Consider the following 18,591-nt stretch of genomic DNA (forward strand, 5'->3'; position numbering starts at 1 on the left):
GATCCCGCAAGCTGTGCGGCACGGCCAAAAAATAATAATAATAAATAAATAGAGAACTGGCCAAGAAAGGCCTCTTGGAGGAGGTGACAAGAGCTGAGACCCAAGTGGTGAGAAGATAACTGGATAGATGGGCAGGTGGAGGGCACAGCACGTGCAAAGGCCCTGGGGGTGGGAAGGAGTGTGAGTTGTCCCTGGAACTGACGGAGGCCTGCGAGGTGGGGACACACAGCAAGACGGTGAGGGGTGACACTGGTGGGGTGGCCAGGGCAGGGCCAGAGGGCTTGGTAGCCACGGGGTGGAATCCCCCCAGTGGGAAGCAGGGATGCCAGGAAGGAGGCCGCCACAGTGATCTGGGTGGGCGGGCATGGGGTCTGGATGAGGGGGTCGTGGTGGAGGTGTGTGGTTACATGTTCTGAAGGTCGAGCCAAGAGGACATGGCGACGGCTTGAGTGACGGGGTGAGCACACCCAGGTTTCTGTTTGGAGGAGCTGTGTGAACAGTGGAGCCTGTCAAGGGAGAGATGGTGAAGTCTGGCTCGAACTGGGGGGCGTGAGGAGGGACATAGCCAGTGGTGAGGGCGGCCGAGACCCGATCACCATCTAGTTGGATCTCGCTCTGATGGGGACACCTGGGCATCCAGGAGCACAGAGGAAGCGTGGGACCTGGCCTGTGGGACCCCGGAAGGACCTCTCGAGTCCTCCCTGGGTGGATCTTGTCAGAAGTGCAGGGATGTCACAGACAGACGTGTAGTGGGGAGGGAGGAAGTGGGTCTGTGGGCCAGGCTGGAGGCAGGTGGATGGAGAGAACTGCAGGTTGTGAGCAGGGATGGGGTGGGGGTGGGGCAGAGGTGGGGAGCCGGGAGCTCAGGACCCAACGCCTGGCAACTGGCTAGAATTGGGAAGGTGCGGGCCGAGCAGTTTTCAAGAGACACTGAGCTCTGGGGGTGTGGTCAGGGTGAGGGTCCAGGGGGCCAGCTCGAAGGCAGCCGATCTCTTCATTCATTCATTCATTACATATTTCCTGCCAGGGGCGTATTTCAGCTGGGGGCTGGTGCAGTGGTAACCGGAGCCATGGGTGGGCTGGAGGAGGGAGGGAGGCAGGGAGCACCCCACAGTGTGTGCTGGGCTTCTCCTCTGGGTGGTGGGGACCAAAGAGCCGAGGTTCCCACCTCCCCGAAGCTCCCAGCTAGAGACAGGGCCCAGGCCTTGCCTCAGCCCCCTGGGCCTGGAGCCCCAGGCTGGGGAGACTCTGCCCTTCCAGCCGGGAGGGACCTTGCCCAGGAAAGTGAGGGCAGGCAGCTCAACTCTCTGGGACCCTCCTGACCTGTCCTGCCTTCTCCCTTCCAGGTAAGAGCAAGGAGGCGGAGATTAAGAGAATCAACAAGGAACTGGCCAACATCCGCTCCAAGTTCAAGGGTATGCTGGGGGCCCAGGCTCCTGGGTCTGTGGGAGGAGCGGGCTGTGTGCTGGGGCTGGGATACCTGGGACTTGTAGGTATGATCCTTCCTCATTTTTGCCTCCCCTTTCTTCCTTCCTCTGGCCCCAGGGGACAAAGCCTTGGACGGCTACAGCAAGAAAAAGTATGTGTGTAAACTGCTCTTCATTTTCCTGCTCGGCCATGACATCGACTTTGGGCACATGGAGGCCGTGAACCTGCTGAGCTCCAACAAGTACACGGAGAAGCAGATAGTGAGTCTGAGGGGGGAGGGGCCGGGCGTCTGGATCCTGGGTCTGAGGGGGGAGGGGCGGGGGGCCTGGACCCCTGGGTCTGAGGCGGGAGGGGCGGGGGGTCTGGATCCTGGGTCTGAGGGGGGAGGGGCCAGGGGTCTGGACTCCTGGGTCTGAGGGAGGAGGGGCCGGAAGTGCAGACTCCAGGATTGAGGGTTGGGGTCTAGGGCCAGTTAGCCACAAGGCTCCAAGCCCCCCACCTCCCTCCCCAACCCAGGGTTACCTGTTCATCTCGGTGCTGGTGAACTCCAACTCGGAGCTGATCCGGCTCATCAACAACGCCATCAAGAACGACCTGGCCAGCCGCAACCCCACCTTCATGTGCCTGGCCCTGCACTGCATCGCCAACGTGGGCAGCCGTGAGATGGGCGAGGCCTTTGCCGCTGACATCCCTCGCATCTTGGTGGCTGGGTGAGGCACTGGGGACCCAGGTGGGGGGATGGGGTAGACAAGACCCAACCCAGTTTGAGGGTCAGAGAGGCTCTGTCACCTGCCCAAGGTCTCCCAGCCAGGCTTGGCACCGCCGTGATTCCAGTGGCAGCCCCATGGTTGTCTCTCGTCATCTCACCAAAGTGACTCGACCATGTAAGGCAGCTTCCCAACAAAGCCAGTGGGATGTCTATCTGATTGACCTTTAACATCTAGTAAGGAAGAGGTGATAACCTTAAGTTATGTCGGTGACAGCCCTCCAGAACTTCTGCCTCTTCTCCATTCATTCATTCAACAAACATCTATTGAGCATATATGTGCGAGGCGCCATGCTGGTTGCTGGGGACGTAGCCATGACCAGAAATGGACATGGTCTTCCTCCTCCCAGCGTTCACGGTCTAGCGTGGGGGATAAGCATCGATTGAATAATTTCAGGATGAAACATATATTTCCTCTCAGAACCATGCTGTGGGGTGCAGAAGCCCATAGGGCACGTAGTAGACATGCCTGACCTAGCCTGGGGGATCAGGGAGGGCTTCTCAGAGGAAGTGGGATCAGGCTGAGACCTGAGTGAGGAGGAGGAGTTGGCTGTGGAAAAGGGAAAGGCGTGAAGGGTGGTGGATCAGCCTGTGTGATCTTTCAGCAAACACTTCTTGAGCACCTGCAATGTGCCGGGCACTGTTCCGGGCGTGGGAAGGCAGGAGGGAGCAGCGGAGACAGTCATGCCCATCCTTGGGGAGCTTACACCTCGGGGGGAATCCAAAGAGCAAACACATAGGCAAAGAAGTGAGTTGAGTTCGGATAGTGACAATTCCTCTGAAGAAAACAAAACAGGGCAGTGGGGGGCAGCAGAAATGGTGGGGAAGGCTACTTAAGTCAGACTCATCAGGGAGGGTCTCTGCGAAAGGTGACATGTAATTTGAGACTGGAATGATGAGGAGAAGACAGTCATTCAGAAATGTTGGAAGGTATCACCTCACACCGGTCAGAATGGCCATCACCAAAAAATCTACAAACAATAAGTGCTGAAGAGGGTGTGGAGAAAAGGGAACCCTCTTGCACTGTTGGTGGGAATGTAAATTGATACAGCCACTATGGAGAACAGTATGGCTGTTCCTTAAAAAACTAAAAATAAAACTACCATATGACCCAGCAATCCCACTACTGGGCATATACCCTATGCCCAGAAAACCATAATTCAAAAAGGGTCATGCACCACAATGTTCACTGCAGCACTATTTACAATAGCCAGGATATGGAAGCAACCTAAGTGTCCATCGACAGATGAATGGATAAAGAACATGTGGCACATATATAGAATGGAATATTACTCAGCCATAAAAAGAAACGAAACTGAGTTATTTGTAGTGAGGTGGATGGACTTAGAGTCTGTCCTACAGAGTGAAGTAAGTCAGAAAGAGAAAAACAAATACCATATGCTAACACATATATATGGAATCTAAAAAAAAAAAAATGGTTCTGAAGAACCTAGGGACGGGACAGGAATAAAGACGCAGATGCAGAGAATGGACTTGAGGACACGGGGAGGGGGAAGGGTAAGCTGGGACGAAGTGAGAGAGTGACATTGACATATATACACTACCAAATGTAAAATGGATGGCTAGTGGGAAGCAGCCGCATAGCACAGGGAGATCAGCTCGGTGCTTTGTGACCACCTAGAAGGGTGGGATAGGGAGGGTGGGAGGGAGACGCAAGAGGGAGGGGATATAGGGATATATGTATACGTATATCTGGTTCACTTTGTTATACAGCAGCAACTAACACAACAATGTAGAGCAATTATACTCCAATGAAGATGTTTTAAAAAAAAAGGTTGGAGTAGTTCTCCAACTAAAAGGAGCAGCAAGTGCAAAGGCCCTGAGGTAGGCGTGAGCTTTGTACATTCAAGGAACCAAGAGATAGTGTCTCTGGCTTGACTGTGGTGAACAAGTGAGAGAATAGGGGGAGTATGGATTTATTCTAATTGAAATTGGGAGGCAATAGGTGTGTTTTGAGCAGGTAAATGACATGCTTGGCTTTGTTATTTTATTTTATTTTATTTATTTATTTATTATTTATTTATTTATTTTTTATTTTTGGCTGCGTTGGGTTTTTGTTGCTGCACATGGGCTTTCTCTAGTTGCGGCGAGCAGGGACTACCCTTCATTGCAGGGCTCGGGCTTCTCATTGTTGTGGCTTCTCTTGTTGCAGAGCATGGGCTCTAGGCATGTGGGCTCAGTAGTTGTGGCTCGCGGGCTCTAAAGTGCAGGCTCAGTAGTTGTGGCACACGGGCTTATAGTTGCTCTGCAGCATGTGGGATCTTCCTGGACCAGGGCTCCAACCCGTGTCCCCTGCATTGGCAGGCGGGTTCTTAACCACTGTGCCACCAGGGAAGCCCCTGTATTTTTTTTTTTTTTTCCGGCTACTTTATTTTTTCTTTCTTTCTTTATTTATTTATGAAGCCCCTGTATTTTTAAAAGATCACTCAACCTGGTGTGGGAGAAAGTAGGACTTGTATTTCTGGCAGCTTGTTGGCTAGATTCCTGCCTGAGGGTCTCCCCAAAACCCAGTTATCAATGTGGGTTAAAAGAGGAAAGGAAATATTTTTCAATGTATTCATGAGCTAGCAAGAAAATAAGGAGGCACACAGGCCACAAGCCAAGAGGAGCCTGACACCCAGGGAGATGAGCAGAGTGCCTAAGCTGGATTTTGCTTAGGGCATTTGCTGACCTGGATGAACTTAGGTATTGGTTTTGGGGCCCTGTAGCCTCTGGGAACAGAAGACAAGCTGGTTCAAGCAGGGGCTCCAGAGGCCACACTTCAAAGTGAGGATGACCTAGAAATGAATCCCCTTAGGGTCTATAAGCAAAATTATCCTTTTTGAACTTTGGCATGGAACAGCCCACACACTGGTGTTCAGTCCGATTTTCCCCTTCCTGGGTCATCCGTAGAACCTTAAGCCAAACTTTAGCTTAAGTGACACAAACTGCTAGTACCCCAGTGCCTGACAGAAGCAAACAAGTCTTTTTGGGAGAAACCCACTTTCATCATAGGCCTCAATGATTTCCACAGATGAAGCTCCAAGTTACATGAGTAGCTCACAGTCGAAAATCACTAGACACAAGACGCAAGGCACCATGAGGGAGAACCAGCAGAAAGAAAATGGAAAATAACAATTGGATTGGAGTTTTCATACAGAATGTAAGATGAGTATGCTTAATATGTTTCAAGAAAAAAGAGAACAATTTAAAAATGGAATGAAGTGTAAGCATTGTTTAAAAAGAAATGGACAACATTTAAATTAAAAAAAAAAATTAAGTGGTCTAGTTTAGCAGCAGAGTAGACAGAACCAAAGCAAGGATTGTAAATAGGCAGAAGAACTGGAGAAATTAATCAGAATGCAGCCCAGAGAAACAAAGAGACAGAAAAATTTAAAAGAGAGGTTAAGAGTCAAGGGAAATAAAATCTAACAACACTGTTTAGAGTTCTAGAAAGAGAGAAGGGAGAGAATCATAACAGACGCAATGTTTGAACAGATTATGGCTAAAAATATACCAGAACCAATGAAAGAACATGATTCTTAGATTCAGGTAGCCTAGAGACTGTCGGGGGCGCCAAGCGTGGTGGCAGGGAGACCATTGAGATGTCTCTTGCCATCCTGGGCAGAGCTGACGGTGGCTGGGACCAAGGTTGTTGCAGAAAATAGTTACTAGAGCTGTATGTTTTGGAAGGAAAGACCACAGTACTGATTGTATATGGTGTAAGAGAGAGAGAGGAGTGAAGTTGAACAGGTGGATGAATGATGAAGGAGGGAGTGGGGGAGAACCAAGTGAAGGAGGGGGAGGATCCAGAGTTGGGTTTGGCCATGTTGAATCTGAGATGCCTAGTAGACAAAGTAAAAACAAATAAGTAGGGACTTCCCTGGTGGTGCGGTGGTTAAGAATCCACCTGCCAATGCAGGGGACACGGGTTCGAGCCCTGGTCCGGGAAGATCCCACATGCTGCAGAGCAGCTAACCCCGTGCACCACAACTACTGAGCTCGTGCTCTAGAGCCCGTGAGCCACAACTACTGAGCCTGTGCGCCACAACTACTGAAGCCTGCACGCCTAGAGCCCGTGCTCCGCAACGAGAGAAGCCACCGCAATGAGAAGCCCGCCCACCGCAACAAAGAGTAGCCCCCGCTCAACGCAACCAGAGAAAAGCCCGCGTGCAGCAATGAAGACCCAGTGCAGCCAAAAATAAATAAATTGATTAATTTTTTTAAAAAGTAAAACTAATTTCTTTTTTTTTTTTTTTTTAATTTTTGGTTGCACCGTGCAGCACGTGGGATCTTAGTTTCCCCACCAGGCATCGAACCTGTGCCCCCTGCAGTGGAAGCTCAGGGTCCTAACCACTGGACTGCCAGGGGAATTCCCCATCTAATTTTAATATTTTAATCTCACCTGATCCATCCAGAATCATTTTGACATTGGATCAACATACACATTATCCAATATTTTTTGCGTTAAGTCTTTGAAACCACTGTGTAATTTACACACATGGCATCTCAGTCTGGACTCACTCCATTCAAGTGCTCGGTAGCTTTGTGTTGCTGGAGGCCACCAGATGGGACAGCGCAGGGTGGATGATAATTAAAGCCACAGCCGGATGAGGTCCCTCAGGCAGGATGTGACCAGAGAAGAGAAGAGACCAAAGGCTGAGGGCTGGGGTGATCCAGCGTGTGGAAGTCTGGCCAGGGAGAGGGAGGAAAATGCAGAATGGGCTGTGGCGCGGAGCTTGGAGAAGAAACTTTCACGGAGGAGGGAGTGGTCAGCCATGGTGAATGCTGCTGACAGTTTCTTTAAGATCAGGACAGGCGGGCTTCCCTGGTGGCGCAGTGGTTGAGAATCTGCCTGCCAATGCAGGGGACACGGGTTCGAGCCCTGGTCTGGGAGGATCCCACGTGCCGCGGAGCAGCTAGGCCCGTGCGCCATAATTACTGAGCCTGCGCGTCTGGAGCCTGTGCTCCGCAACAAGAGAGGCCGCGATAGTGAGAGGCCCGCGCACCGCGATGAAGAGTGGCCCCCGCTTGCCGCAACTAGAGAAAGCCCTCGCACAGAAACGAAGACCCAACACAGCCATAAATAAATAAATAAATAAATAAACAAACTCCAATCTCTTTAAAAAAAAAAAAAAAGATCAGGACAGGCAGCTGGCATTGGCTTGGGTGAGTCAGGTGGCCAGTCACCCTGATTGGGGAGAACTTGGCACCTCTGAGAGCTGAGAAAGAAGCCAGTGTGACAAACATATATGAGCACAGGTGATGTCCCCGTTTCACACAAGGGTCCCCGCCCTGCCAAAGTCACAGGCCACGCTGGGCTTGTCTGACTATAGGCTGGGCTCTCAGCACTGGAAACTTGACCTTGACAGTGACTGGGGCACAGAGGAGCTGTTTTTATGTTTTTGGTTTTTCTGTTTTGTTCTGGTTTGGGCTGCACCGTGTGGCTTGTGGATATTCCCTGGCCGGGGACTGAACCTGGGCCATGGCAGTGAAAGCCCAGAATCCTAACCACTAGGCCACCAGGGAACTCTGGGTTACTGTTTTTTTAGGTAGTTTTTTTTTTTTTTAATTTGAGGTAAAATTCACATAACATAAAGCTCACCATTTTAAGCACTTTGAAGTGTACAGTTCGGTGGTCCTTAGGCCATTCGCAGTGTTGTTCAAGCATCCCCACTACCTAATTGCAGAACATTTCCATCACCCGAAAAAGAAGCCCTGTGCCTATCAGCAGTCATTCCCCAGACCCTCTCTCCCCAGCCCCAGGCAATCTCTAATATGCTGTCTCTAAAGATTTGCCTATTCTGGACATTTCAGATAAATGGAATCACACAGTATGCGGCCTTTGTGTCTGGCTTTTCTCCTGGCATAATGTTTTTGAGGTTCATCCCTGTTGTAGTATGTGTCAGGGCTTCATTCCTTTTTTATGAGCCAATAAGAACATTCCACTGTATGGATGGACCACAATTTATTTCTCCGTTCGTCACCAAGATTCCACCTTTCGGCTGTGATGAATACTGCACGCATTTGTGTGAACTCTGTTTTCGGTTCTGTTGCGGAGCTGCCTGGGCATGCAATTGCTGGGTCATAATGTATTACGCCTTGTTTCAAAAAAAAAAAAAAAAAAAGAAAGAAAGAAAGAAAACAGCTGCGGTTGAATTTCCCCTTCGGGTCCCTCATATCATTTCTCCATCTGGACTTCCTCCCGGTGCCCTGAGTCTGGTGGTGCTTATTCCAATGTACGTTTTGTCCTTTTACACCCAGGCACGCCCCCCTATATTATGTAGCTTTCAACTTTACCTACGAGGTATCACAATCTCTGTGTAACTTAACCAAGTTGGTCAATCGCTCTTATTCTTTTTTTTTTTTTAAATATTTATTTATTTATTTAATTTATTGGCTGCGTTGGGTCTTAGTTGCAGCACGCGGGATCATCGTTGCGGCACGCGGGGTCTTTCGTTGCAGCACGCGGGTTTCTCTCTAGTTGTGGTGCACGGGCTCAGTAGTTGCTGCGCGGGCCCAGTTGCCCCACGGCATGTAGGATCCTAGTTCCCTGGCCAGGGATCGAACCCGCGTCCCCTGCATTGGAAGACGGATTCTCAACCACTGGACCACCAGGGAAGTCCCCACTCTTATTCTTTTATTTGGGATTCTCCTGGACGTTTCCTTACCTGTCACGGAGATGATAATAGAATCCACCTCCTCAGAGGGCTGTCCTGAGGATTAAACGTGTTAATATGTAGAAGCTCTTAGAGCCTGGGCCAGAGGCAAGCCTCATGGGGTGTGAGCTATGATGATGATAGTGGAAAGACCACCATTCATGGAGCTCCGCTGTGGGCAGACCTTCTGCTGGTTTCTGGTTTTAATATGATCTTTCCTATGCCATGACCTTGAGCACGTGTGTGTGCCTTTCCCCAGGGCAGGTGTCTGGGAGCAGAATTGCTGGTCTAGGTCTGCATCCCTTACAGAAGCTACCTGACCAGGGGCAGCCCAGCTCCTTTTCTGACGGCCTGTGTCCGTGTCTACCCGTGGCCACGGCATCCGAGGGCTCCCGTCTCCCCAGCCTGGCCAACACACGCGAGTCTGCCTAGCTGACGGGAGAAAACGGAGCTGCCATGTCCATGCAATTCATGTTTCTCCTGCACGTCCAGTAAAACATCTTTTCACCTGGCCTTTGACTCCTGCAGTTTCACCCACCCTTCCTGGGACCCTCCCCTGTGCTTCTGTTGGGTCCTTTCTGGGAAAACGTCACTGTAAGGCCCAGTCTGGGCGGTCGAGACAACTCCTAGGACCCATTCTGTGCTTGAGGCCGCGATACCGAGGTTCACTTCTTCATCCCCCAGTCTGTGGGGGTCCTCATTTTCCCCAGGAGGAAATTGCCAGTCAGAGAGGGTCAATGCCTTATCCCCAAATCACTCCCCACAAGCAGGCGTGTCTGACCCCAGAGACCGGGGAGTGCTTTCTAGAACACTGTTACGCTTCACACTCTTTGTGATGCTGGGACCTGGGTACTGACCGGGCCATGAACTCAGCGCTCTGGGATGGGACACTGCTGGCTGCCAGGCTCTATGCTAACCCAGTGCCTGTTCAGTCTCCTGTGGCCACTGTAACCCACGACCACAAGTTAGGGGCTTAAAACACACATTGATTCTCCCACAGTTCTGGAGGTCAGAAGTCCACAGTGAGGCTCACTGGGCTGAAATCAAGGTGTCAGCAGGACTGGTGCCCTCTGGAGGCTCTCGGAGAGAATCTGTTTCCAGGTCTTTTCCAGCTTCTAGAGGCCGCCTGCATCCCATGGCTCATGGCCCCTTCCATCTTTAATCAGCAGGGTAGCATCTTCTCTCTGATCTCTGTATCTGTCCTTGCATCTCTCTGACTCTGATCCTCCTCCTTCTCTCTTCTACGGACCTTGTGATTACATTTAGGGCTCACCTGGGTAATCCAGGATCATCTCAGGATCCCTGATTTCATCATATCTGCAAAGTCCCCTTTGAATGTAAGGGAACACATTCACAGGGTCTGGACATTAGAATGTGGACGTGTCGGGGGTGGGGGGCATTATTCAGCCCACCACAGTGTTTGACAGGCTTCCTCTCCTCTGAAGAGGGGAGTAGGGTTCCCATTTTATGAAGGACATTATGGAGGCTCAGAGAGGGAAGGGCACTTGCCAGAGGCCACGCAGCCCCGTGGGTCCAGGGCCCCACTGGGTGTCTCGTTAGCATGTCAATTTCGTATCTGTTCGGTATCAAACTTGGGTCCCACTCAGCGCCCCACCCGCCATCTTGCCCCAGGTCCCCACGCAACAAATGGTCTCACCACTTGCCAGGTCCCTCAGGTCAGAAACTTGAGGGTCACCTTGTCCCCTCTTCTGTCCCCACCACCTCATAGTAAAAATGTATCAGAACAGAGCCACTTCTCACCTGCACGGTTGCAGCGGGGTCTGAAGCACTGTCATTTCCTGTCATCTCCTGCCTGGACTACTGCTGTTACCTCCCGCCCCCACCCCAGCCTCCCACAGTCTCTTCTCCACACAGCAGCAGAGGGACCTTTTAAAAACATAAGTCAGATCTGGGGACAGTGGTCCATAGTAGTACCTGTTTTCTCAGTTTGTTGTGGAGATAAAATGAATGAGCCAGTGCCTGTACCAGGGCCGAGCAGATCGGAAGGGCCCTGGGTGGTAGCTTTTACCGCTGTCGCCTTAGTATCATAGCTTCCCTGCTTGTCACCTGCAGTGGCTCCATCTCCCGCTGGGTGAAAGCATAGTCCTCGCCGTGGCCTGCAAGGCCCCGCACGGTCTGGCCCTCAGCCCCCGCTCTGTCCTGTCTCCAGCCACACAAGACTCCTCCAAGCTCCTTCCACACACAGGCCTGCCTGCCTCGAGGCCTCCACGGCCCCTTCTCTCTGCTGGGAACATTCTGTGCAGATTTCTAGTCTTTTCTCTCAGTTTTCTGTTAACCTGGCGCCTTGATAGTGAGACCTTCATCCAAAATAGCATCCCCAGGGACTTCCCTGGTGGCGCAGTGGTTAAGAATCCGCCTGCCAATGTAAGGGACACGGGTTCGAGCTCTGGTCCGGGAAGATCCCACATGCCGCGGAGCAACTAAGCCCGCGCGCCACAACTACTGAGCCTGAGCTCTGGAGCCCTCGAGCCACAACTACTGAGCCCATGTGCTGCAACTACCGAAGCCCGCGCACCTAGAGCCAGTGCTCCTCAAGAAAAGAAGCCACCACAATGAGAAGCCTGTGCACCGCAACAAAGAGTAGCCCCCGCTCGCCGCAACTAGAGAAAGCCTGCGCTCAGCAACGAAGACCCAACGCAGCCAAAAAAATTAATTAATTAATTAAAATAAAAAGTTAAAAAAACAAAAACAAAAACCCAGAGTGCCTGCCCTAGTTTGCTCTGTAGCACTGAACCTGGACAGTATCTGTTGTAGGATGCCGGCTGCCCTGGTGAGAATGTAAGCTCTGTGAGGGCACACTGTTTTTGTGTTTTTTTTTTAAAGAAAGAACAACTTTATCTGATACTCTGTGGATTATTTATTTATTTATTTATTTATTTATTTATTTATTTTGGCGGCATCAAGTCTTAGTTGCAACACGCGGGATCTTTCGTTGCAGTGCGCGGACTCTTCGTTGCGGCGCAAGGGCTTCTCTCTAGTTGTGACACATGGGTTCCAGAGCACGTGGGCTCAGTAGTTGCAGCGTGGGATCTTAGTTCCCCGAGCAGGGATCGAACCCATATACCCTGCATTGGAAGGCGGATTCTTAACCACTGGACAACAAGGGAAGTCCCTGTGAGGACACACTTTGGACCAGTTTGTCCACCACTCTGTCCACGGAGCCGACAGCAGTGCCTGGCTCCCAGTAGGCGCTCGATAAGTGAACGGTAACTGAATGAAGGTGCAGAGCCACGCTTGACATTTTGCTCGGCCCTGCCCATGACCCCATGAGGTTACTGGGAGGCAACCCATTTTGCAGATGAAGAAACTGAGGCCCGATGGGCAGTGAGGGCAGCGCCAGATGGGTTCCTGGGTCTGCCGGGCTTTTTCCGCCTCTTGTTGGACACCCTTCCTGGGAGGAGCGAGAGAGGAGGGGGGAGGTGTGCAGGGCCGTGGTCACGCTGACCCCCCACTCCCACCCCACATTGTGTCCCGGCAGGGACAGCATGGACAGCGTGAAGCAGAGTGCGGCCCTGTGCCTGCTGCGGCTCTACAAGGCCTCGCCCGACCTGGTGCCCATGGGCGAGTGGACGGCCCGCGTGGTGCACCTGCTCAACGACCAGCACATGGTGAGACCCCTGCCTGGTGCCCAGGGACCCTGGACCACTGCCCCCAAGACCCACCGCCCTTGGCAGCCAGCTGATGCCTGGGGCCCCCCACCTCTGCCCTGCTTCCCACCTGGATGCCTGGGGACCCCTCCTCTGCCCTGATTCTTACCTGAATGCCCAGGGCCCCCCACTTCTGTCACTGACACCCACCTGGATGCCCGGGGATCCTGTCCAGTGTCCCCAACACCCGTCACTCACCCAGCCCCTCAGAAAAATCCCAGCCTCTGTTTCCGACACCCAGAGATTCCCCCATCGCCTGCCCAACCAGCACAGAGACACTGACCTCTGTCGCTACCCCCAGTGCTCCAGTCCCTCATGGTCCCCAAGCCGTGAAACAGCCACCAGGACACCTGTACATACCCAAGCGCACCCCTCAGGCCACCCCAGCCCCAATTGCTCCTGCGCCTCTACTCTCAGAACCACAGCCTGGACACTTGTCCCCAGTCTGACCCTCCCCCGAGGGCCCTAACCTGCCACTCGTCTGCCCCTACAGGGCGTGGTCACAGCCGCTGTCAGCCTCATCACCTGTCTCTGCAAGAAGAACCCAGATGACTTCAAGACATGCATCTCCCTGGCCGTGTCTCGCCTGAGCCGGGTGGGTGTGGTATCAGTGCCAGCTGCGGTGTCCCTGTCCCCTGGGCACCTCTCTGGTCCTCACTGGTCCCAGAGAGGCCATCTCGCTCAGTGGTTAAGGACTCAGGCTCAGAGCTGGGTTCATCCCAGCTCCGTCACTTCCTGGCTGTGTGGCCCTAGGCAAGTGGCTTCACCCCTCTGGGCCTCGTTTGCCTCATGTGTTCAAAGGGGATTATTCCAGTGCCTGCCTCACAGCATAGCTGCTGTGAATTAATCTGTATAAAGAGCACAGGGCCGGGCACACGATGAGCACCCAGGAAGTGAGGTTGCTCTCCTGTCTGTCTCCCTCTCGCCCCCCTCTCTTCTTCCTGCTTCTCCTGCTTTTCCTTCCCTCCTTTTCTGCTCCTCTCACCACCTTCGCCCCTGTCCTGGGAACATGCCTTGAGGCCTCCTGTGGGCCCAGCTCTGTGCGGGCTGACACTTGGGGACACGGATGAGTCAGACCCGAGCCTGCCCTCAAGGAGCTCCCTGTCCTGTTGAGGGGAGGGATGTACAGCAGGGCCAACTCAGGCACAGATTATCATAAAAGGGGCAGTGTGTGCAGTCGTGGAGGTAGCAAGGACATTGCAGGCCCCCCCAAAGGAGGCACTTCACCCAGCCTAGAAGTCCGGGAAGGCTTCCTGGTGGAGGTGATCCTTGCCTGAGTTGAGACTTGGAATAAATATAAATGTTTCCTGAGCAGGTCAAGAGAGGCCTGTGTTCTCAACCAAAGAGAACAACACACCAGCTTATTCATTCGTATTTTCATTCATTCACCACGCATCCGAATTCTCTCATGGGCCAGGCTTGGTGGGGGAGACACAGACAGTGACAGCGGGGGCGGGGCACCTACTGTCATGGAGGTGGCTCAGAGCAGGATGGGGCTTGCTTCCTGGAGAAGGGGTTTTCAAGGTGGCGTAGGAGTTTGCCGTGAGGAAAAAAAGTTGCCTGCTCTTTTACTAATTCCCCCACCTCTTCCCTGATCCCTTCTCGTGTCTGACCTCGTAGTAGGCCCGGGGACCCAGGAATGGGTCAGACCCAGTTCCTGCCCCTGGGTAGCTTCGGGTGTTGGGGGAGGGCCACAAGGAAGCACTCTCCAGGGAGCCGTGGGGTCCAGGTGCTAGTGAAGGCAGCCCAGGGCATTGTGAGGCGCAGAGTTGGAGTCGCCTTCACAGAAGGGGATCGGGTTGGCCGAGAGTTCCTGCCCACCCAACGCCAGCTTTACGTGGAAAAACCGACCAGTCCCAGATCCAGCCCGTCACTCGCTGTGTGCCCGAGGCTTCCTCACCACCCTCCCTGAGCCTCAGGTTTCTGCGCCATAAAACTGTCACGTCACAGCCACCCCTCCCCGTCCCCCCACCCATGCCTCACCCGCCTCCTCTGCCCCCAGATCGTCTCCTCGGCCTCCACCGACCTCCAGGACTACACCTACTACTTCGTCCCGGCGCCCTGGCTCTCGGTGAAGCTCCTGCGGCTGCTGCAGTGCTACCCGCCGCCAGGTACTGCCGAGCCCACCGGGGCTGGGGTCTGGGGGCCTCCGACCCCATGGCTAGGCAGGGGGGCCGGGTGCTGGGGGTCTGTGTCAGGAGTCCTCTGAGGCTGGGCCGGTGCCTCTAGCCCCTGTTCCGAGGCTGCAGTGGGGGCAGCGCTGAGCCCAGGGCCCACGCTGGGAGGCCCCGGGATGAGAATGCTGTATGAGGCTGTTGGAGACGGGTTGGGGGAGGGTGGGCAGCAGAGAGCAGGGCGTCCTCCCGGCTCAGCACAGAGAATGGGACAGATCGCTTGTTTGTTGACTCCCCTGCTGTGGGCCTGGGTCCCTGCAAAACTAGACTCACGCTCCAGCCCTGGAATGCTCCAGCCCTGGAATGTCGGGGCTGTCATCTCATCTGTTACAGATGAGGAAACCAGGGCTTGGAGAGGGGAGGGCCTTGCCCAAGGTCACCCAGCAGGTCAAGGGGCGATTCCAGGCCATGCAGTGGGAGTTAGCATAGCTCTGCTAGGGGTTTTCTTGCCCTCGTTGCTCATGGTCATGACCACCGGCGTGGACGGAGGTACTGCAGTGAGCTGGTACTGCACCGGGGTGTCCAGGTGCCCCCAGCAGAGCTGGCGAGGGGCAGCTGTCCCTGAAATAGACACACCGGGCAACTGAGGCTTGGAGAGAAGACATTGCCTTTCCAGGGCAGCAAAGGAAGAGCAGAGCCTGACTCCCGAATCTATGCTCTAAACCCTTTCCCTCTACCACGTGGGCCGTGGCTCCCCCTGAGCTTCTGTATCCTCGGCTGTCTGACCTCACAGAGCAGTTTTGAGGGACCCAGTGCTGAGGTGCTCAGCACACAGTAGGTGCTTGATAAACTAGTGCCCTTCGATTCAGCCAGGGTGCTAAGCACCTGCTGGGGGCCAGGGAGCTGGTGTGTAGCCCCAAATCTTCACAGCCAGCTGGGTGCGAGCGTATGTGTGTGTGTGTGTGTGTGTGTGCACGTGCACGCACGCACACACTGTAATGGAGTGTATGATGTAGGTGACACCCAAGGCCCATCCCAGCCGGTGAAAGCCAGAGGTGAATTTTGTCATGAGGCCCTGGGGAAGCCTCGTCCCCACTCTGGGGCTCTTTTCTCATCCTGTAAGGAAGGGCATAGTTAGAACCTAAGCCCTCTTGCATCTAGAAGCCCCGCCTCATAATTTTGGGGTGTGCCCTGGGCAAGCACCTCACCAACTCTGATCCCCTGCCCTGTGAGAACTGCAGCCGTTCCCCCACCCCACCCCCACCCAGTGCTGGGCAGGGAGGGGCTGCTCCAATTTATTTCCAAGTAAGTTTCTTTTTATTCAGTTGCACCAGGTCTTAGTTGTAGCAGGCGGGCTCCTTAGTGGCAGCACGTGGACTCCCTAGTTGCAGCAGGCGGGCTTCTTAGTTGCAGCTAGTGGGCTCCTTAGGTGTGGCATGCAAACTCTTAGTTGCGGCATGCGTGTGGGATCTAGTTCCCTGACCAGGGATCGAAACCAGGCCCCCTGCACTGGGAGCGCAGAGTCCTAGCCACTGTGCCACCAGGGAAGTCCCATAAGTCTCTTTTAATCTCGAAGAATTCCCCCTTCATTCCATGACACTGGCTTTCACTGCAACCTTTGGTTAAGAAAAATTTTGGACATAAGAATAACTTGGGAGAACAACAGTAAAATGACCACACCCAGATGCCCCCCGACCCAGACTCAGCGGAGCTTTACCACTTTGCTGGATTTGCTCCCTTGTTCCCTCACTGTCTCGGACACCCAGTTGCTGAATTACTTGAAAGTAAGTGGCAGGGACGTCCCTGGTGGCGCAGTGGTTGAGAATCCTCCTGCCAAAGCAGGGGACACGGGTTCGAGCCCTGGTCTGGGAAGATCCCACAGGCCGCGGAGCAACTAAGCCCGTGCGCCACAACTACTGAGCCTGCGCTCTAGAGCCCGCGAGCCACACTACTGAGCCCACATGCCACAACTACTGAAGCCCGTGCACCTAGAGCCCGTGCTCCACAACAAGAGAAGCCACCACAATGAGAAGCCTGTCACTGCAACGAAGAGTAGCCCCCGCTTGCTGCAACTAGAGAAAGCCCGCGTGCAGCAACAAAGACCCAACGCAGCCAAAAATAAATGCATAAAATAAATAAATTTATTTAAAAAAAAAAAAGTGGCAGACATCATAACACTCCCCCTCACCCCAAGATATTTCCGCAAACGTTTCTTACAATCAAGAACACTACAAAACCACAATGCTCTTATCACACCTAAGAAGATTTAGAATAACCTTGGGGTCATCAGCTACCCAGGCAGCAAACTGCCCTAATTGTCCATAGCATATTTTTATGGCTTAAAAAATACAGTCTAGGACCACAAATTAACTGATTACGTCTTTGTCATTTTTTTTTTTCCATCTGGAATAGTCCCACCCCCACTCCCAGTTTTTGAAGAAACGGGAGAGTTTTGGGTTGCGGTGTGTCCCATGTTTTGGATTTGGCTGATCGCTGCCTGTGTCCTTTAGCTGGTTCTCTATCTCGTGAATTTCCCGATAGATTTGGGTACAACATTCTTTGCCAGAACACTTGACAGTTGTTCTGTCCACTTGGAGTTGCCTCACAGGTGAGGGAATGGCAGTTCCCGGGGTTTGTGTGAGCTCCTAGCTGGCACCTGTCTCAGGCACTCAGACCCCTCCTTGGGAAGAGCCGGGTTTGGGGGTGTCTCTGGGGAAGGTTCCTACAGCTTTCTTTGCTCTGTGAGACTCCTAAAGTGCATGCGTGCTGCGGAAGGGGAAACAGGGGCTCCCAAGGGTGGAGCCTCTGGACCAGCGGAGTTAGAACAGAGCAGGACGAGAGCTCAGGTCTGGAGTCATGTCCTCTGTCAGCCTCCCCTGGTCACCTGGGGACCCAGGAAGGACTTGGGGGAGTAGAGGCCCCAGCCTGAAGCTGCAGGGCCCGCACTCTTCCTCTGGAGGATGGGAGCCATGGCGTGGCCCCTGCCCCTGGCACGCGGGCCGGGCCGGCAGAGAGCTCAGCCCAGGGCGTGCCCTCTGGTTTCCCAGAGGACGCGGCCGTGAAGGGGCGGCTGGTGGAGTGTCTGGAGACCGTGCTCAACAAGGCCCAGGAGCCGCCCAAGTCCAAGAAGGTCCAGCACTCCAACGCCAAGAATGCCATCCTCTTCGAGACCATCAGTCTCATCATCCACTATGACAGGTGCCTGCCTGCTGGGGGGCAGGGAGCCTGGCCTGGGAAAGGAGGGCTGAGGGCCTGGATTCCTGGGTCTGAGAGAGGAGGGGGCCAGGGGCTGACTCCTGGGCCTGAGGGAGGAGGGGCCTGGGGCCCGGATGCTGGGTCTGAGGGAGGAGGGGCTGGGGGCCTGGGTTCCTGGGTCCTAGGGGAGGGGGCCTGGGAATGTGACTTCTAGCTAGGAGGATGATGGAAGTGTGAAACGCTGCCCTGCCAGATTGGCACTGGGCCCCTCTTGAGGGGCAGAATTCCCAAATATCTGTATTTGGGCCGGATGCCCAGGTGTCTGGGTCCCCGGGAGTGGTCATGACTGGGACAGAGGGCAGGAGTTAAGAGCTGGATCCTGAGGCGGATGTGAGCTGGATCAGCTGAGGCCTGGTCCTCCATCTCCTCATGTCATCTGGGTGTCTTCCCTGCCCCCACCCCGGTCTCTTCCTCTTTTGCCGGCAGTGAGCCCAACCTCCTGGTCCGGGCCTGTAACCAGCTGGGCCAGTTCCTGCAGCACCGGGAGACCAACCTGCGCTACCTGGCCCTGGAGAGCATGTGCACGCTGGCCAGCTCCGAGTTCTCCCACGAGGCGGTCAAGACCCACATTGACACCGTCATCAACGCCCTCAAGGTGTGACCTTTGGGAGCCTGCCCCCGGCCACACTGACCTGGCCTGTGTCTCCTCTGCTCCCTCAGAGAGGCTCGGGGGGTCAGAGGCCCTGGGGTGGCCGGGCCAT

General features: G+C 54.0%; 1 protein-coding gene across 5 annotated transcripts in view; it reads left to right on the forward strand.

The window, feature by feature from the left end:
* The window catches only part of AP2A1 (adaptor related protein complex 2 subunit alpha 1), a 36,721-nt gene that overhangs the window by 12,121 nt on the left and 6,009 nt on the right, over positions 1-18,591 (forward strand). For all 5 annotated transcript variants that reach the window (XM_082367598.1, XM_082367599.1, XM_082367600.1 and 2 more), the window contains exons 2-9: positions 1,347-1,415; positions 1,546-1,688; positions 1,945-2,138; positions 12,353-12,482; positions 13,015-13,116; positions 14,524-14,632; positions 17,683-17,833; positions 18,317-18,485. In XM_082367598.1, coding sequence (XP_082223724.1) covers positions 1,347-1,415; positions 1,546-1,688; positions 1,945-2,138; positions 12,353-12,482; positions 13,015-13,116; positions 14,524-14,632; positions 17,683-17,833; positions 18,317-18,485 — 1,067 coding nt within the window. The remainder of the gene's footprint in view (positions 1-1,346; positions 1,416-1,545; positions 1,689-1,944; positions 2,139-12,352; positions 12,483-13,014; positions 13,117-14,523; positions 14,633-17,682; positions 17,834-18,316; positions 18,486-18,591) is intronic.

This window comes from Balaenoptera borealis (assembly GCF_965194805.1).
Source record: "Balaenoptera borealis genome assembly, chromosome: 19".
Taxonomy (NCBI): Eukaryota; Metazoa; Chordata; class Mammalia; order Artiodactyla; family Balaenopteridae; genus Balaenoptera; species Balaenoptera borealis.